The 20,999-nt window shown below is 44.2% G+C and overlaps 1 protein-coding gene across 4 annotated transcripts in view; it reads left to right on the plus strand.

Annotated features, from left to right (window-relative positions):
* The window catches only part of ANKFY1 (ankyrin repeat and FYVE domain containing 1), a 71,049-nt gene that overhangs the window by 22,639 nt on the left and 27,411 nt on the right, over positions 1–20,999 (plus strand). For 3 of the 4 annotated variants that reach the window (XM_041001570.1, XM_041001571.1, XM_041001569.1), the window contains exons 4-8: positions 6,200–6,335; positions 11,821–11,944; positions 13,522–13,671; positions 15,821–15,986; positions 20,538–20,742. In XM_041001570.1, the coding sequence (XP_040857504.1) occupies positions 6,200–6,335; positions 11,821–11,944; positions 13,522–13,671; positions 15,821–15,986; positions 20,538–20,742 (781 nt within the window). The remainder of the gene's footprint in view (positions 1–6,199; positions 6,336–11,820; positions 11,945–13,521; positions 13,672–15,820; positions 15,987–20,537; positions 20,743–20,999) is intronic. The other variant, XM_041001572.1, reaches the window with a different exon arrangement.

Raw genomic sequence — 20,999 nt, forward strand, 5'->3', positions numbered from 1 at the left:
TTGTATTTATTTTATTGAAAAGACAGATTTACAGGAAGAAGGAAAGAGAGAAAGGTCTTCTATTTACTGGTTCACTCCAAAATGGCTATAATGGCCGGAGCTAATCTGAACTGAAACCAGGAACCAGGAGCTTTTTCTGGTTCTCTCACATAGGGTTTGTGCAGGGTCCTAACATTTTAAGCATCCTCTACTGTTTTCCCAGGGCATATGTAAAGAGCCGGATGGCAATTGGAGCAGCTGGGATTTGAACCATTGTCCATATGTGATGTTGGCAGTGCAAGATTCAGAGTTAGCCAGTTGAGTCATTGTGCTGGTTTTTTATTTATCTCATGCTACATGATATTATATACATTTGGGGTAAATATGGTGGTAGATGAACTCAAAAATACCGCTTTTGTGGTAGACTTTTGGCCCAGTGCTTAAGACCCTATTTAGGACATCCGCATCTCATATCATAGTTCTTGGATTCAAGTCCTGCTTCTGTTCCTGATACCAGCTTCCTTGGAAGCAACAGGTGATAGCTGGGATTATTGGGTTCTTGGTGTCCTCATGGGATAGCTAGGTTAAATTCCTGGTTCCTGCCTTTGGCCTGGCCCTACCTTAACCGTTGCAGGCATTTGAGAAATGAATCGGGATAGGAGCTGTCTGTATCTATATGTGTGTCCCTATCACTCTCCTTCTCAAAAATAGGTAACTAATGTTTAAAAATAAAACCTCATCAAAATTAATTTTAAAGTTGCTTGTTGTCTGGTACTGTGGTACAGGCAGGTTAAGCTGCTACTTGCAACACTAATATCCCGTATCGGAGTGCTAATTTGAGTCCCAGTTGCTCCATTCAATCCAGCTTCCTGCTAATATGCTTTGGAAAGATATTCTAAGATGGCCTTAAGTACTTGGACTTCTCCCATCCACGTGGAAGGCTTGGATCAAATTCCTGGCACCTGGCTTCAGCCTGGCCGAGATCTGGCTGTTTCAGCCATTTGGAGAGTAAACTAGTCAATGCAGTCAAATAATGCCTTTCTCTGTTGCTTCTCACTGTTCTTATGTGTTGCTCTGCGTTTCTAATAAAATAACTTTTCTAAAATTCACTCTAAAAAATTAAATTTTCTCCTAGTGCTTAACTGCTGTTAGAAAAAAAGCAAAATGCAAAGTTTTAGTGCTACTGTTACTCATCCGAAGATTTATGGTAGTTATTGAGAAGAAATTCAGATATGATAAGATTTGAGGTATTTGGGGGGTGGAATATGGGTGGGGGGGAATCCCAGACTATACAGAATTGTATGATAAATTTCAAGAATTAAAGAAAATACATATAATAATTTAAAAAAAAATGAAGTATTTGCAGAGGAGTTGACCACGTGAGGAATCTGCTGAATTGCATCTTTGCTCACATGTTCATAGGGGACTGTTTTCTGGGTCTCGTGTGGAGAACACAGATGGTCATGGCATGGTCCTTATTGTACAGAGCACCTGTTCTGTTGAAGGAAGCAGGTTATTGGTGAATCATTTCAGACTGGGGATTTAAGTATAGGAACATGACTGCATATTAAGTACTAGAAGAGCTGATTGAGTTGATAATGAAGGCGGCAGCATGGTTGACCGCTAAGCCATATGGTACAGAAGTTGGCAGTTAGTGCATGAACCAAGAGGACAGATGTCTGAGGCTTCTCCACTGAGAGTAAACATTTCTGGATAATAATTTCTGAGGTTAATTTGAGGTCTAATTATATGGACTCCAGTCCATATGCTTGGCTTCTCAGAGCATGGCATTTGTTTTTGTAAAGTGCAATTTTTTTAAAAAGATTTATTTTTATTGCAAAGTCAGATATACAGAGAGGAGGAGAGACAGAAAGGAAGATCTTCTGTCCGATGACTCACTCCCCAAGTGGCCGTAATGGCTGGAGCTGAGCCAATCTGAAGCCAGGAGCCTCTTGTGGGTCTCCCACATAGTGGGTGTAGAGTCCCAGGGGTTTCAGCAGTCCCTGACTGCTTTCCCAGGCCACAAACAGGGCTGCCCATATGGGATCCTGGTGTGTTCAAGGCAAGGACTTTAGCCGCTAGGCTACTGCGCCGTGCCCTAAAGTACAATTTTGTGAAACTGTGTTTCTCTGCCCTTGTTTAAAACAAAGTTATGCATTACTGTTAAAGCCTGTTAGGTCATGAGGTATTCGCAAAATTTAGGATAGTCTCCTGGTGATAGCAACAGGTTATTTTCCAAGACTGGGAGATAATAAAAATATAGAATGCATTCAGCCTTGTTTTTAAAGGGTTACAAGTTAGCAGACATTTTTTGTTGTCAATATTATTGGAAGGGGTTGATGGGGCTGGGGGGCTCCAGGGGCCAGTGCTCTGTCACGGGGCCAGTGGCATTGTGAATAGCGGGTGGTTACACATTGATCTGGAAGTAGACTTAACTTTTGTGCTTTATTATCTTTTTTCTGGGATATTGGCATAGGTAATTCAGACAGACTTGGTATTCATCGTAGTTTTGTTTTTTGTTTTGTTTTGTTTTTGGCAATTACAGATTACTAACTGACATGAAAATGAATTAGATATGGGAAAAATGAGTGTCTCCCATAGCAGACAAAAAAAAATGATTAAGGCATAAAAGGCCTAATTTGAACATTGAGTTAGAGTTTTTGTTTTGTATTGGCCCAGTTTTAGTTCGTCCGTAACAGGAATAGCTTTAACTCAGTGCTTTCTGGTCACCGGATCACTTCCCTTTAAAAAGGCTTTTTCTTTTTTTAAAATTTAGGAAAAAATGTGAGTGCCTTTAAATATTGCTGTACTCTCATGAGCATCTTTTTTTTTTTTTAAGATTATTTATTTTAAAGGCAGAGTTCAGAGAGAGGGAAAGACAGAGAGAAAAAGACCTTCCATCTGCTGGTTCCCTCTCCAAAAGGCTGCAACAGCCAGGGCCGAGCCAGGCCAAATTTGGGAACCTAGAACTTCACCAGGGTTCTGGTGGGTGCAGAGGTCCAAGCACTGGTGCCATATCTTGTTGCTTTCCCATGCCATTAGCAGGGAGCTGGATCAGAAGTTAAGCAGATGGCATAAGAACCCAGGCCTGTGTAAGATGCCCAGGCATCATAAGTGGTGACTTTAACCCACCGTGCCACAGTGTCCATCCGTAAAAGCCTCTTCTGATCCTGCAGTAAGGATAAGGTTTACTTTTAGGAATGATCCACTTTAAAGCAGTGGCTTTGGGATTATGCTAGATCGGGCACCAACTTAGGTCATTGATAGTAGAGCCTAGGACATCTTTTGTTGCTGTCAGGTAAAATTTATCTTTGAAATGTGTCACAAGAGAGAGGTCTAAGATGTGGTAGCATCTACGTGTATTTGCCCAGCATGTGTATATATTTTGCCCAGCAGTCCTACTTACTGCCACAGTGTGGCTGTCAATGCCTGAATCTGGGTGGCAGCAGTGGAAATTTCCTGGGAATTCTCTGTGTAATATGCAGAAGCACTGACACCTCACACACACAGGCCAGCAACTAGCAGGACACTGGAAATAGGCTCTGGTAAACAAGAGTATAAATAGCGTACAAGCTGTTTCAGAGGTCGAACTCTTTGCACATTAGCGCATTTGGTAAAATCATTTTGTGAATTTGCCGGTGATCTGTTTCTTTAGAATTGTTCCATTCATGTAGCCCAGGTTGAATGTCAGGCTTTGTTCAAGATGCCAGGGGTGCAGCATAGAACAACGTTACACTCTCACGTGCACAGAACTTACACCTTGATAAGACTGACTCCAGACCTCATGATCTTTTTGTGGAGTTCTTATGTGTTGATATTTTTTAAAATTCACGTCAAACAGTTTTGTTGTTGACAAGGATTTTAGCATTTGTTCATGCAACTTAACAGGTGTTATGTGCCTGGTATTTAAAAAGCATTTGTGTATTATGTTAACTTAATATTTTGTTCCAAAAGTAACTTTTGCACCTGATGTGATACCTTGACAAAGACATGGTCACTTGTGTTGGGCTCTTGCCCTACATGCATGGCTTCAGTCTGATCCCAGGAAGACATGAAACCAGATTGAGGAACATGCCACAAAACCCCCACCAGTAAGATTGTGACACTTAGACGTTACCAATTGGAGGAAACTAAAGTGTGGGACAACAGATTGCAGTATGGAATCCTCAGTTGGATTCTGGACCATAAAAAGGACATTATTGGTAAAACTGGCAAAAGAAGGTCTGTAACTAGCAGTTAATAGTATTGTATATATTAGTTAATTGCCCATTTTTCATAATTTTATAATTATGTAAGATTACTAATGTTAGGGGAAGATGAATAAAGACTATATGGCAGTGACCTGCAACTTTTTTCTAAACCTGAAAATGTAAAATATATATTTATTTGAAAGACAGACAGATGAATGTTGCACTGGTTTACTCTCCAGACACCTGCAACAGACAGGACTGGGCCAAAGCAAGGAGCCAGAACTCCATCCAGGTTTCCCACACAGTGACAGGCACCAAGAACTTGAACTATTACTTGATGCTTCCCAGGGTACTTTAGCAAGGAAGCTGAGGTTAGAAGCAGAGCTGAGACTCCAACCCAGGTCCCGTGGTATAGCATGTGAATATGCCTAACAGTCTCTCTCTCTTTTTTTTTTTTTAAGATTTATTTATTTTTATTGGAAAGGCAGATGTACAGCAAGAAGGAGAGACAGAGGAAGATCTTCTGTCTGATGATTCACTCCCCAAGTGGCCGCAATGGCCTGAGTTGGGCTTATCTGAAGCCAACAGCCAGGGCTTCTTCCAGGTCTCCCACGTGGGTGCAGGGTCCCAAGGCTTTGGGACATCCCCCACTGTTTTTCCAGGCCACAAGCAGGGAGCTGGATGGGAAAAGGGCGGCAGGAACACAAACCAGCACCCATATGGGATCACAGCATGTGCATTGTAAGGTGAGGACTTTAGCCACTAGGTTGCAGCACCGGCCCAGCCCACCAAACAGCCTCTTAACTGCTGAGCTAGATGCCTGCTCTTGAGGCTGAAATATTTCAAGCTATAAAGATTAAAAAAAATAAAAATTTGCTTTTCATTTTTTTCTTAAGTGTAAAGATATTCGGTTGATTTCAAGATTTTTTGGTACCAAAATATGCTGCATTTTCCATGAATTTTTGGAAGTACATCCTGAGTTGTAAGTATGTGAGTTAATGGAGGTGTTAATCTGATTAACATTCTTGTAATTCATGTAGATATGTGTATATACATATATACCAATACCACATTATACACTTAAGTATATAATCTTTGTCAGTATACCTTACTAAGAAGTAAAAAGCATGAGATTATGAGCATACTGACTCATCAACTGGGAAGAGAAAGGGTATGAATGTTAGCGTGACTCGGTCCCAAAGGTTGAGGCCAGGGATAGACCACAGTTTGCCTTGTAAGAAATGAGTCTTCTAGGGCCTGTCTAGCATCAGCAAGAGGCGGGCATCAAGTAATCCTGAGTCAGGGATCGAACTCGGCTCCCCTGACTTGGAACTTGGACATTCTGACCAGCATCTTAACTAGGAGGCTAAACCCCTGACTGAGTACATGTTTTTAATCTACTCTTGTTTCTTCATGTGCTATGTAACCTATCTGTTTATGCTGAATGTCGATGTATATGTTTTAAATTCTTGCATTTCTTTCACATTTGTTATATTTTAGTCCGTTTTCCATGTCAGATGGTTAAGAGTTTGGTTCTGCCTTTTTCTTGTGAAATACTTTACTAAGCCACAGGTACATGTGTGTATTTGCAATGTTGTTTTCTTCAGACAGTAATTTTCCATGTGTGATTTCTATGTGAAAAATTGTGTACTTATAAAAATCTTTGCTAATCTGAGAGACAAAAAGATATACTCTAGTTTAAATTTTTATTTGATTATTCATCAGGATTATTAACCAGCTTTATTCATCTTTGTCAGTTAACTGTATCTGTTGTCCATTTTCCATTGGTTACGTGTCTTATTTGTCCAAAATCTTTCAAAAACGTTTCCCAGTTTAACTGATTTCTTCGCTGGGTTCATTTCCTGTCCCCAGCGCTCATGGACAACTAACATTTTTCGGGCATCAGCTACCGCCCAGACTAATGTTTGAGTTGAGTGTACTGTAACTTACTAGCTTCAGATTTTAGAGGTCTTGAAAAAAAACACAAGTGTGTCATCCAGTGCCTTTTGGTTTTTCTGATTCCTTGCCAGATGCTAACCCAGAGGTGACCATGACAATGCTCCGCTGGATCTATACGGATGAGCTGGAGTTCCGAGAAGATGATGTGTTCCTTACTGAGCTCATGAAGCTGGCGAATCGCTTTCAGCTCCAGCTCCTTAGGGAGAGGCAAGTTACAGCAGATAGCCGCAAGCAGCTCAGACGGTGCTGGGCTCAGTATAATTATGCCCAGCTCTGGGAAAACAACCACTGTTACTACTGCAAATAATTTTTGCCAGGTGTTCTTTAAAAGATTCATGCATTCATTTATTTATCCCACTGAAAAGCATAATGACAAAATTACAGAGAGACAGATCTTCAGTCTGTTTGCTTATGTCTCAAATGGCCAGAATGGCTCGGGCTGGGCCAGTCTAAAGCCCAGGGCTAGAAGCTGCTTCGGGGTCTCTCAGTGTGTGTGCCATTCTAAGGACATCTGCTGTGTTCCGCTCCTGTCCCAGGAGCACTAGCAGGTAGATGGATTAGAAGTGGAGCAGCCAGGACTCAAGAGAGCACTCATATGGGGTGCCAGTGTCACAGGCAGTAGCTTGACGTGCTGGGCCACAATCCTTGTGCCTCCTCTCCCCCCAGTGTGTGTTTTTTCATGCTGGATTTTTCTGTTTTCTTATGTACATTTTCTAGATCAGCAGAATACAGGTGTTAAAATGCCATCGGACCCCCTTCCCCCTTTTAGGAAAGATTTATTTATTTGAAAGAACTGCAGAGAAGAGGCAGAGAGAGATCTTCCATTTGCTAGTTTATTCCTCAAGTGGCCGCATGTCCCAATAAGAGCTTCATCTGAGTCTGCTATGCAAGTAGCAGGGGCCCAAGCACTTGAGCCATCTTCCATTGCTTTCCCAGGTGCTTTAGCAAGGAATTGGGTCAGAAGTGGAGCTGCTTGGACTCAAACCTGTGCTTATACAGGACGCTGACATCACAGGCAGGAATTTAGCCTTTTACACTACATGCCAACCCCTAAAATGCCCTTGCATATCAGTTGGAGACAGGATTCTTCGTTGTTCAGCTTAACCAAGTTGTGTAAAGTGTCTTTTTATGTCTGTGGTGATATATTGTATTCTCAGGTACCTGAAGAAATGACTTTTCTTCTGGGCATGTGAAGGAATGATTTCAGCCATTAAGAGGTGCTTACCCCAGACCCGGCACGGTGGCCTAGCAGCTAAAGTGCTCGCCTTGAATGCACCGGGATCCTATATGGGCGCTGGTTCTAATCTTGGCAGCTCCACTTCCCATCCAGCTCCCTGCTTGTGGCCTGGGAAAGCAGTCGAGGATGGCCTAAAGCTTTAGGACCCTGTACCCGTGTGGGAGACCTGGAGGAAGTTCCTGGCTCCTGGCTCTAGATTGGCACAGCACTGGCCGTTGCAGTCACTTGGGGAGTGAGTCATCGGATGGAAGATCTTCCTCTCTCGCTGTCTTTCCTCCTCTCTACATATCTGACTTTCCAATAAAAATAAGTCTAAAAAAACCCAAGAAGGACCTACCTGTTCCTGTGTTTTCCTCTGGGAAACAGGGACTTTGGTACCTAGGGCCGCTCGCTCTGTTTTCACCATGTTTCCCCAGGGGTGGCATGCCATACCTCACAGCAATCAAGAGACGCATTATTCGCAACCATAATTGAGGTGAACCTAAGTATGTTTTCGTGTCTAAGTCCAATTAAAAAAAACTATAGATGTGTTTATATAGAACATACTAGATTATTAGTAAAAGAAACTTTATCATCAAGGCCTTACAGCTCTTATTTTAGTGTCTTTGAGCCATCTGAGTGGGAAATGAAAAATTTTTTTTTCATTAGGTTAAGTGTGGTGTAAGTTTTTTTTAAGTTCCTTACAAATTAAAGAGCTTTAATAAAAGTGCCCTGGGGTTGCAGTTGTTTAGATCATTTTAATCTGTGTAATGGATTCTTTAATTAAAATGTTGGTTGTGTAGTCTTTGTAACTATCAGGACTGCCAGCTGCTGAGTTAGTACTGTGGCTGCCTGTCCTGGCTCTCTGAAGAGCTGCCTTGGAAGGGACTCAGGCGTGGCCTCAGAGCGCCCACTGCCGTCCACAAGAGAGATGACATGTCTGAGCCAGGGAGTCACAGGTCCTGGACACACGCGAGAAATGGGTGCTACCCACTTTGAGAATGTAGGCATTTCGGCACTTTGGGAGGCTGGGGCTGCTTTGAAAGGAAGTTTTTTTGTTACCATGTTCAGTGTATCGTGTCTGGAAATATTGTTCACCTTTTGTTTATCCTTTCACCATCATTTTTTTATGTCTTTCTCATGTACATGAGATTGATATATGAAACTAGGCAGCAGTTGTGAGATGCCTAAATATATGCTTGAATTTGTTCTTTAAAAATCAAATTTTGGGGCCTGGCGCAGTGGCCTAGCAACTGAAGTTCTTGCCTGGAACGCGCTGGGATCCCATGTGGACGCCAGTTCTAATCCCGGCAGCTCCACTTCCCATCCAGCTCCTTGCTTGTGGCCTGGGAAAGCAGTCGGGGATGGCCCAAAGCCTTGGGACCCTGCACCCATGTGGGAGACCTGGAGGAAGTTCCTGGCTCCTGACTTTGGATTGACATAGCACTGGCCGCTTCGGTCACTTGGGGAGTGAATCTTTGGACAAAAGATCTTCCTCTCTGTCTCTCCTCCTCTTTGTATATCTGACTTTGCAATAAAAAATAAATAAATCTTTAAAAAAAAAAAGTGCAAAACCATTCCAGGTGAATTTAGCCTGGAGACCAAAATTTTAAAAAAATTAAATTTTTGTGTATCCTTATTCTTTTTGTATCTAAAATTAAAAGTATATAATACCAGCAGAAATTCCCTTACAGATGGAAGTTTTTCTTGCTTTTTTTCAAAGAGACTATATGAATGGAGACTACAAATGTTTAAATAAGGTTGTATGTTTTTCAGCTCTGTAGATCATGTCAGTTACTCTATAGGTTATACAAATGGCACCGGGCACTGGGCCAGTGCAGTGACTCAACAACATCTGTTTGCAACCACTGACATCCACTTTGGGCACTGGTTTGTATTCCAGTTGCTCCACTTCCCATCCAGCTCCCTACTTGTGGCCTGGAGAAGCAGTAGAGGATGACCCAAGTCCCTGGGACCCTGCACACATGGGATTCCTGGGTGAAGCTCCTGGCTCCTGGTTTTGGGTCAACTGAGCTCTAGCAATTGTGGTTATGTGGGAAATAGACCCTTTCTGTCTGTCTCTCCTCCTCTTTGAAAATCTGCCTTTCTAACAAAAATAAATAAATCTTTTTTAAAAATGGCCACTGGCACTATAGGGATCCCAGAATTAGTAAAAATGAAATATCTTGCCATTTCTCAGATGAAATAAGTATGGGTCTCATGGTGAAGTGTCATTTGGCAGCGAAAAGTATAGGAGGAATGGTATTTTCAATCTCACAGCACTTGTCTGTAAAACTAGTAAGGGGACAGTGCTGTGCAAACCGGAGACCCTGCTCCTGGAGGCCTTGCTGTGTCGTAGGATGTCAGGATGGGAAGACTGTGGGGATTGAGCATTGTAAAAGTGGTTTTGCGAAGAGAATTTTTCTCCCAACATTTTCCACTTTCTTAGCTGAAGTTGTAGTGCCTTATCCAAGATGGCTGTGGTACAGAAAGTTCAGTCAGGTGTGCAGTGCTGTTAGTCCTTCTCACAAGACGTCATTGGAACTGACTGGGCTGTTGTAACAACTCAGTTGCTAAAACGCCCTGGGAATGGTAATGCTTTCCATTTGTCAGTTATATTAGTTAAAAACAGTGACTCAACAGGCTAATCCTCTGCCTGGGACACTGGCATCCCGTATGAACACCAGTTCTAGTCCAGGCTGCTCTACTTCCCATCCAGCTCTGTGCTTATGACTTGGGAAAGTAGCAAGAGATGACCCAATTTCTTGGACCCTTGCACCCTCGTGGAAGATCCAGAGGAAGCTCCTGGGTCCTGGCTTCAGATGGATTCAGCTCTCTGTCTCTCCTTCTCCAGAAATCTGCTTTTCAAATAAAAATGAATTTTTTTAAAAAGCACCTTGGCCCCGGTCTAGGGTTAGTGCATGCCTGCAGAGCCACCTGGCGGACTCGGAGAGGATATTCTCCTGTCCCGAGGCTTTGTTTGTTCCTCGTGCTTCCCAAGTGCCTCACAGCCTCCTCGTTTCTTATGCTACTTCCCACTCTGTGGTCTCTCTCCACTTCAGCTATCAGCTAACCTTTTATTCTTCTTTATAGTAGTGCTGAAATCCCTTAGTAGTAGTTGTGATGTTACATGTTTTCACATCTTTTCAAAGAACTGCAGGCCTTAAAGGAGGGGAAGACCAGGAAAGGGAGCTCAATCCAGGAGTGTCTACATTAGGTACTTGGGACTGTGTTCAAGTGTGGCCAAGTTTTCATTCATCTAACAAAAGGCTTTGTGCACCAGTTTAGCTCGGTGCTTGTGATGTCAGCATTCCATGAGAATGCCAGTTCAAGTCCTGGCTGCTCCGGTTCCCATTCAGTTCCCTGTCAGTGCACCTGGGAGATGGCAGAGGATGGTTCAAATACTTGTGTCCCAGCCACATGTGTGGGAAACCTGAATGGAATTTCTGGCTCCTGACTTTGGCTTGGCCCAGACCCAGCTATTGTGGCCATTTGGGAAGTAAGCCAGCAGGTGGAAGATCTTTCCCTGTCTCTGTTACTCTGCCTTTCAAATAAGTATTGTTTTTAGAAAAAAGAAGCTGTTGTGATGGGCTGTGGGCTAGGAGAAGCAACTGTGGCAAGTCAGGAACTGTTCCTGAAGTCACATTACACCTGGTTGGCGCTCCTAGAAGTGAACCTGGTTTCTAGGGCCGTGTGGGGGGTTGGCTGTCTCCCAGGGGCCTGCTTTAGTGGCAGGCTGTCTGAGGACCCCAGGAGTCCTGAGAGGAGGAAGCCTGGGTCTGGCAGTGCTGCTGCTTGTAGGTGGGGATGTGGGGCTTGCCTTTTGCTACCAGAAACCTGTTTCCACGTGCAGCTTTTTCTTCCCTGTCATACATGGCTTCCTCTTATTGGGGATTTCAAAATAATCTTGTTATTACTCGACTCTGCCCATTGGCCATTTTTTTTTTGTCTTAGTTCAATTCTTATGTATATAGTAGATATTTTGAGTAGGTTTTTAAAATTTAGATTTATTGAATTACATACAGTAAAATCTATTATGTAAATTGATCTTTTGGGAAGACTACTGTGGAGACATTAATTTGTGAGGCATACAACCTCACTGGACCCTCTTGCTTGCATGTAGAGTGGTGCAGGCAGACTGCAGAGGACTAGAGTTGGCTCTGGTGTGTGAGATTTTTATACTCACCTTTGTATGTGACCAGTGAGTTTCCTGTGATTCCCCTGAAGGCAGTTGAGATATTATGCTTAGCATGATTATTTACAGATTGTTTTGAGTCTGACCAAAACTGAACAATATAATTGTGTAATAAATTATGGTACTTTTAGAATATGGGAGACCAGTCACAATTTACTCATAATGACCTCATCTAGTCTTAAGCCTTAGAGCCAGCTAGCATACGGATTGTTGCTGCAGTTTGCTCACTTGTAAATAGGTTTTCCCTGATAATACTGATCCTTCCTGATTTTCCCTTACAGGTGTGAGAAGGGAGTTATGTCCCTGGTGAACGTGAGGAATTGCATCTGCTTCTATCAGACTGCGGAAGAACTGAATGCCAGCACCCTGATGAACTATTGTGCAGAAATCATTGCCAGTCACTGGGTGAGTGAGTGTAGACAGAGGGGAGCCTGGACCTGGACCTGCTGCCTGGTGAGCAGCCTCTTTGGCATCTAGTGTCCTGGTTCTGCACTTGAAGGGTTAACACTTGGGCTTCGTGACCTCTGAAAGTTGTCTCAACACTGAGAGCCTGCTGCTCCTGTGCTTGCAGCATGGAGGGGCAGGAGGTAGTTCAGGTCTGGGTTTGGGTGGGGCTGGCAGGGCCTCATGTGGAGGCTATAGCCCCGAGCTCTCCCTTGCCTTCTAAATCAGGTAAAGGCCGTTATTAAATCTAATGTATCAAATTCCTTAGATAGTTTGAATTTTAATGAATTGTCTTTACATTTCTTTCATTTTTTTTTAAGATTTAAATTATTATTATTATTTTTTACTTGAAAGGCAGATTTACAAAGGATATTCAGAGAGAGAAAGATTTTATGTCTTCTGGTTCACTGCCCCAAAATGGCTGCAGTGGCCAGAGCTGAGCTGATCTGAAGCCAGCAGCTTCTTCAGGTCTCCCATGTGGGTTCAGGGTTCCAAGGCTTTGGGCTGTCCTCTATTGCTTTCCCAGCAGGAAGCTGGATGGGAAGCAGAACAGTTGGGACATGAACTGGCATCCATATGGGTTGCTGGCTTTAGCTGGTGGAGGGTTATTCTGTTGAGCCAGAGCACTGGCCTCCTTTGATTTCATTTGTTCTTGTGTTTTCTAAATGCTAAGGCTAGAGTTTTGTAAACTGGATTGTGTGAACTGGTACATTGTGAAGAGGCTCAGAATTTCAGATAAAAGTCTATGAGAACTGGATTTTAAGGAATCAAAAAGAGAACAGTAGTCCTTCTCGTACTTTACCTTTCTGCATAACTGCAACAGTCGAGGCGGTCTATACCTCAGTGCGGTGGATCGCTTTGCCTCTTCTCGGGTGTAGCTGTTTAGGTTGGGTTGGAGAAAGGAGTCTGCAAAAGCCTGCTGCCTTGAGCTTGCTTTTACTTGCACTTACAGCTTTGCTCATGCTGTGCCGTCTTCAAGTGCCGCAGTGTTACTGTGGGACAGACGCAGGCGCAGGTGGGAGACCTATAGGTTCCAGGTCACAATTTGGCTATTCATTCTGTTTGAACCTATGCCAAGTCATTTAACCACTTTCTCATTTGTTAATAGGAATAGTAAGATAACCTACCCGATAGGGTTTTTGTGAGAATGGAAGGATATGGAAAATATTAAATCATTTAGAAACCGACTCTTTTCTTCCTTGTTTATTTTATGTGTTTATGCCAAAGGCAAACTGTCAGTCAGAACAGCCTGGGCTTAGCCAGGCCACAACCAGCAGCTGGGTACACCATTCTGGTCTTCCATGTGGATGTCAAGTCCCAAACACTTGAACCATTTGCTATTTCCTTCTCAGGCACATTAGCAGAGAGCTGCATCAGAAGTGGAGCAGCAGGGACTCCAACTGGCTCTCATCAGATGACAGCATCGTTATCAGTGGCTTAACCTGTGTCATGGTGCCAACCCTAGAGTCTGACGCATTCTGAGGGTTGCATGATGACTAGTGTTGTTGTTAATATGTTCTATCTGTTTTAATCCTTAGGATGACTTAGGAAAGGAGGACTTCAGTAGTATGAGTGCCCAACTATTATACAAAATGATCAAATCCAAGACTGAGTACCCGTTACATAAAGCGATCAAGGTGGAGAGAGAAGATGTGGTCTTCCTTTATCTCATTGAAATGGATTCACAGGTATTGTAGCTGTTCCTTTGCCTTTGCCTTCTTTTTTTTTTTTTTTTTTCTCTCTTAAAGAATTTATTTTTATTGGAATATCACAGAGAAGGAGAAACAGAAAAAGGTCTTCTCTCTGCTGGTTCATTCCCCAAGTGGCTGCAACAGCCATAGCTGAGCTGAACTGAAGCCAAGAGACAGGAGCTTCTTCTGGGTCTCCCATGCAGGTGCAGGGTCCCAAGGACTTGAGCCATCCTGCAGCCAGGATATGAACCAGCACCCACATGGGATCTAGCCACTAGCCCGCCCATGCTTTTTCAGTTTTTCATTCCCTTCCCAAAGCTGTGCAGTGTGATGCTCCTTACTTCCTTATGAGCTCCCACTGCTACAGTCTAATGTGCATGCTTCTACTGCCAGTTCCGCAAGGCAATCTGTCCTTTTTTGTAAAATCAGTTCTCAGAATTTTTCCAGCCTCAATGCATTGCCCAATTCCAGAACCACTTCTAAATTTTAATTTTTAAGGTTTTATTATTTTAAAACATTTATTTGAAAAGCATTCTGACAAAGCAAGGGAGATAAGGCAATCGTTCAACTTGCTTTTCACTTCCTAAGTGTCCACAACAGCTGGGGCTGGGCCAGGTGGAAGTCCAGAGCCTCAAACACCATGTTGGTTTCCTCCATGGATAACAGAGGCCCAAGTACTTTGCCAGGTGTATTAGCAGGGAGCTGGATTGAAAGTAGAATACCAGGGACTTGAACCATACATACTTACATCTGTGTGGAGGTGCCAGTGCCTCAAACAGCAGTTTAGCATACTGCATCACAACATGAGCCCCTTCCCACTTTTAGGAAACTGTTCCAGTAAAACTTAACTTGCAGGTTCTAAAATCTCTTAGTTTTAATTTCCTGTTGCATAAGATTACCACAAACTTAGGGGCTTAAAAAACAAAACAAAAAACCAGAAACATATTATCTCAGTTTTGTAGGTATAAATTCAGTACAGGTGTCACTGGACTGAAATCAGGGAGTCGGCAGCTCTACCCTGCTAGTTGGGATTGTTGGCAGAATTTAGTTTCTTGCGGTAATGGAACCCAGATCCTCATCTCCCCTAGGCTGTCAGCTGAGGGCAGTTGCCAGCTTTAGATGCCACTACATTTCCTTGGCTTATGGCCCCCTGCCCTCCTCTTCAGAGCTGGCAGTGGCAGGTCAGCTCTCACGTCGTGTCTCCATTTCCTACTTTAAGCTTCCCTGGTTCAGTGGTTTGTTTGTTTTCCCTCATCTACATCTTTCTGCAGCTTTTAGGTTTCTTTCTCTTATAATGACAGAAACAGTTAGGATTGGGCCAGGTCAAAGCCAGGCGCCCAGAACTCCATCTGGGTCATCTGTGCGGGTAGGAGCCCAGGGACTTGAGCTGTCACTTGCTGCCACATGCCATGCTTTCAGTAGGATGTTGAACCAGAAGCCAAGGAGCAGAGACTTGAACCAGCGCTCTGGTATGAGATGTAAACAGCCAGCCCAGGCAGCGGCTCAGCTCACTGCACTGTGAGTTAACTCCTGTGAGTCTTCCCTTTGCAGATGGATTGATCCCTCCTGGGTAATCCAGGATCCTTTTCCCATCTCAGGGTCCTTGACCTTAATCACATCTGCAAAGTGCATTTTGCTCTGTAAGGTGACATCGGCATAGGTTTTGGGGGCTGCTATTCAGCCTGTCATACTGTCTTAAATTAAGGAAATGTGGTTGCTCTTGACAGATGGGATTGAAGTATGTTGGGTCCTAGATGTTCTGGATGTAGAGAGACATTCCGATGCCAGAAGGAGTTAGATGGTTAAGCGTCAGCATCTCACAAAAACATTGGCTGGTTGCCGTGAAGCTCTCTGACCCTCTGCCTTGGCAATGGTGTTTGACAGCAGTCTGTCTCCGTTTCTCCTGTGGTTCTTATGTTGTGTTTTGCGCTGCTTATGTCTATTTTGTTCTGTTCATTCAGTCTGTGTTCTGAGGAGGCTTAAAAAATTTATGAATGAAATTGAATTTGAGGAGTAATAAATGTCATCACACTGAAAACTTGACATGTAGGACGTATTGGCATTCAAGCATGGTCATGGTGGGAGAAATGAAAGTAGGTTGTCTTCTTCACTGGCTGGCTGCTGATGGAGAAACTTCTCTGCACAGCTCCCTGGGAAGCTGAATGAAGCGGATCACAATGGAGACCTGGCGTTAGATCTGGCCCTTTCACGGCGCCTGGAGAGTATTGCCACGACGCTGGTTAGCCATAAAGCGGATGTGGACATGGTAGACAAGAATGGCTGGAGCTTGTTACATAAAGGAATCCAAAGAGGTAGGAAGACATGGATTTTGTGCTGTTTTCTTTTCAAGTAATGGGATTTTTACCCAAGTGATTTTAGATACTCCCCGTGTCCCTGAAAGTTCGTGTATACTTTCTGTATCTGACTTTTTAGCCTACGGGATTTAGAATTTGAGATCACTTGGTCGAAAGAGGGATTGAAACGCTGTCGTCCATGCCTTGTTACATTGGCTCTTCACGGTGGCAGCAGGGACTCCAGAAGCATGGCATGGATTGGGCGCAATAGCCAAGCGTCTGAAGTCCTTGCTTTGCATGTGCCAGGATTCCATGTGGGTACTGGTTCTGGTCCCGACGACCCCACTTCAGGTCCAGCTCCCTGCTTGTGACCTGGGAAAGCAGTTCAGGATGGACTGGAGTTGGGGACCCTGTACCCGCATGGGGGACCTGGAGGAGGCTTCAGACTCCTGGTTTCAGATTAGCTCAGCTGTGGCCACTTGAGGGGGTGAGTCAGCGGATAAGGGTCTTCCTCTCTGTGTCTTTTGTTCTCTGTATATCTGACTTTCCAGTGAAAATAAATCTAAAAAGCCTGGCACATGGAGGAAAAGTTGTTTTTAGTTAATTATTATAATGCTTAATTTGAAAGGCAATGATAGAGAGCAGAGGAGAATCAGAGAAAGAGAGCTCTTTTTTTTTTTTTAAGATTTATTTTACTGTTTTTGCCATAAGCAGGGATCTAGATCAGAAGTGGGGTAATTGGCACTACAACCAGCACCCCTATGGGATGCGGATGCTAGTAGGCAGAGGATTAGCCTATTGTGCCAACACACTGGTCACCATTTTTGTTTTTGAAATGCAGAGTGAAAAAGAGATCTCACATCCAGTGATTCACTCCCCAAATGACGTAATAACAGGTAATGGCCAGGCCAAAATCTGGAGCTGGGAATTAAATCATGCATCTTGCAGCTGGGTAGCAGGGACCCAAACTACTTGAACCGTTACCCGCTGCCTGCCTGGGCGTGCATTAGCAGGAAGCTGACATCAGGAGCTGAGCCAGAACTAGAACTCAGGTTCTCCACACTGCTGTTCCATATGTGCGTCTGAACCCCTCATGGCCTTGTGTCAGATGCCTACCTCTCATTAAAAATATTTATATATGTTTATTTGAAAGGGAGAGACCGAAAGAAGGAGAGAACTTCCATCTGCTGATTCACTCCCAAAATGGTCACAACACCATAAGCTTGTCCAAGTTGAAGCTCAGAGCCCAAACCCCATACAGATCTCCTACCTGGGCGACAGGGGCTGAAGCACTTGAGCCGTGACCTGATACCTTCCCAGCACATTGTGTGGGAGCAGCCAGCCCTTGGACCAGCGCTCTAGCATGGGATGGTGGTGTTGCAAGTGATGGGTAGCTGGCTCTGCTACCCCCCCCGCCCACCTCGTTTTTGTCAATGAAATTTAGAGCTGTAGAGTTCCAGAGTGAAACGAAAGCCTCCATCACAAACTCCAAGACCTCATTTAGTAGAAGGAGAGTCGCTCTGACTGGAGTACTTGGCCTTGGCCGCTGTTTCGTTTCCATGTGGCCAGCACGATCCCATGCCCTATTTGAGCACATCTTCAGCCTGTGTTATTCTCCCTTTCTGATGATGCAGAGTTATCCTGCTGTGCATCTGCTGCACTGTTGGATTCACAGGTCGTCAGTGGAATGCAGTTGCTTCGAGAAGTGGCTCTGTTGTAGCTGTGGCTTTGCCCTTTATGGGCACAGGTTCTAATGCAGGCATCCTAGGCATGTGTTGAGAGGGTTGGGCTTGCTGGCTGCAGGAGAGGAAAATTTTGCTCATGATGGAGTCGGAAATCCTTAGCGTATACCACTGTTCAGAGCAGTACATGTGCCGCAGCTCTGCTCTGTGCTCTCCAGGCCCGTCCGCCGCCCGCTGGGCGGGCCGTGAGGGGGACGGTTTCGACTGCAAAGGGAATTGCTCTTTCCTACTCTGGTTATTGTCTGAGATGTTTATTTTGGAAACAGATATACTTGTTACTAAAAAAACAGTCTTGAGATTATGTTTCTTTCCTCTTGGAGTTAAATTCATATGGTTGATGCAAAAACATCTTTGATGCATTATTAAATATTTTGATGATTGCTTAGTTACAAGAATTGCCAAGAATTGATGGTACAATTTTTGTGCTGCCTTTAAGATGACATGATTTTCTGCTCTGTATGTATCAACTGCCTGCAGTCCTGTGGATTAATGTGTTGGCACAATGATTTGATGGTTGCTGACTTTATTTATTCATTTAAAGATTTATTTATTTATTTTTACTGGAAAGTCAGACTTGCAGAGAAAAGGAGAGACAGGAAGATTTTCCATTTGCTGGTTCACTGCCCAAGTGGGCGCGATGGCCAAAGTTGGGCTAATCCAAAGCTGAGAGCCAGGAGCTTCTTGCAGGTCTCCCATGTGGGTACAGGTGCTTTTCCAGCCCACAAGCAGGGAGCTGGATGGGAAATAGGGCTGCCAGGTTATGAACCAGCAAGGCAAGAACTTTAGCCACTAGGCTACCGTGCAGGGTCTGGTTGTTGACTTTAGAGTGGCATTGTAGGGTGGACAGAGCACTGGCTTTGCAGCTTGGATGTGTCAGGATGTGAGTGTTGGCTCACCTGGTACACTCTGGCCTTGGACAGTCACTGGACAGCTGTCTGCTTTTCCCCCTCTGCAGTGAGAAGTGAGAGTTGCTTCTCCCTTGCTGGATTGTTGGTACAGCGAGCAGCTGTGTCAGTAGTGTCCTGAGCGCTCTGGTCACCTGCTGGTGGGTGGATGCCCTGCTGGTTTCACCTCCTCTTCCAAAGGAGTGCAAAAACACAGATCTAAACCCACGTTTTATACTTTGACTTGAGCTATTAGTCTATTGAGCTGCTGAACAATTAAATTGGACAGTAGGCTTAAATTTTACTTGTAACCTTACTTGAAAGTTTTTGTTTAAGACTTACTTTTATTTAGGGCCCAGCGTGATAAGCCTAGTGGCTGAAGTCCTTACCTTGGATGCAGGCAGTAGTAGTAGGGAAATCAGAGCCATGCATTGTGATATGAAGCAAGGGCATCTTCACCTCTAGGCTAAGCTCCCACTCCCTGATCCTTACGTGGAGTAAGTCCTGAGGCACTTTCAGCAACCTGGCATCCCACCCGTGAGCACCAGCAAATCTCAGAATTACACTCAGCTGTCCTGGTACCAGCAGATCAACTTGGGGAGATTGTCTTGGGTTTGGGTTTGGGAGATAAGAACTGTTAAATTTCTAGTATTGTTTTTTTAAAGATTTATTTATTTATTGGAAAGTCAGATATACAGACAGGAAGAGAGACAGAGAGGAAGATCTTCCATCTGATGATTCACTCCCCAAGTGAGCGCAATGGCCGATGCTATGCCGATCCAAAGCCAGGAGCCAGGAACCTCTTCTGGGTCTCCCACACGGGTGTAGGGTCCCAAAGCTTTGGGCCATCCTCCACTGCTTTCCCAGGCCACAGGCAGGGAGCTGGATGGGAAGTGGAGCTGCCGGGATTAGAACCAGTGCCCATATGGGATCCCGGGGCATTGAAGGCGAGGACTTTAGCCGCTAGGCCACGCCGCCGGGCCCAATTTCTAGTATTTTTGCCTGTTTTAAGTTATGAATGGAACTAAATTCAATGAGGAGTGACCTTTACTCCATAATCTTACAGTGAGTTGAATTGGTCTGTCACTGTCATCCTCCAAGTAACCACTTTAGCTGGTTTTTTACACACACACACACACACACAAGTTGCTTGCCTTTTTTCTAAGACAGATTGATACTAGAAAGAGAAAAAGATGTTCCATCTCCTGGTTCACTCCCCAAATGGCTGCTATGGCTGGAACTGGGCCAGGATGAAGCCAGTAGCCTGGAATTCCATCCCGGTCTCCCAGGTGGGTGGTCGTATTTGAACTGTCTTTGGCTGTTTTTCTAGGTGTGTCAAGCAGGGAGTTGAATTGAAAGTGGAGCAGCTGAAACTTGAACTAGGACTCATGTGGGTTGCCAGTATTTTAGATGGTGACTTAACCCACTGCACCAACATGCTGGCTCATGAGATGTTTTTTTTTTTTTAATGTATATGTGTGTGTGTGTGTATTAGAGAATCTGAAAGAGTGGGAGAGAGGGCTCCTATTTGCTGTTTCACTTCCCAGGTGCCTATAACAGCCAGAACTAGACCAAGGCCAGAGATAGGAGGCAGGAATGCAATGCAGGTCCCTTTTGTAGGTACCCAATTACATGAGCCATCACTGGTGCATCCCAGGGTGTTCATTACAGATTAAGCTGGAGTTGGTAGCACAGCCAGGACTCAAAAGACCCAGGTTTTCTCAACTACTATGTCAGACAGCTACCCCAAACACAAGGCTTTAACTAACTGGAGTGTGCAGTTCTATGATCTTGGTGATAAGTTGTACCTTCAGTGTCCTTCGAGGTTTCTTCCAACACACGTAGTTGCCCCAAGTTTGTGATTCTTGACTGCCGCCTTCTGAGGAAGCCCTGTGAGAGTTGTCACACTTTTGCCACCATTTCTTCCATTGTTTCTTTTCAAGGAGATCTCTTTGCTGCCACCTTCCTTATTAAGAATGGGGCCCGTGTCAATGCTGCTACGTTGGGTGCCCAGGAGACACCGTTGCACCTTGTGGCATTGTACAGTTCAAAGAAACACTCAACAGATGTGATGTCTGAGATGGCACAGATTGCTGAGGCTCTGCTCCAGGCTGGTGCCAATCCCAATATGCAGGACAGTAGAGGCAGGTAAGTGCCCTTCATACCATTCCCAGAAGCTTGTTTTGTCGTGCCACATAATTGGCATTCAGGGATTTCGTACTTTTTTGGGATTAAGCAATCTGGTCTTATTGAAGTCAGAAATACAGACTTACAATGCAAGTGAGCATCACGGCTAAGCCCAGAGACATTTGTGGGAAATGTTTCCATGCTGCGTGAGTGAAGTCTATAAATTTGTAAGCAGCTTCTGTTGTCCTTGTGCAGACTGAGCCAAAGTGACCATCCAG

This window comes from Ochotona curzoniae, unplaced genomic scaffold (assembly GCF_017591425.1).
Source record: "Ochotona curzoniae isolate NIBS_2020 unplaced genomic scaffold, NIBS_Ocur_1.0 scaffold_2453, whole genome shotgun sequence".
Classification (NCBI taxonomy): Eukaryota; Metazoa; Chordata; class Mammalia; order Lagomorpha; family Ochotonidae; genus Ochotona; species Ochotona curzoniae.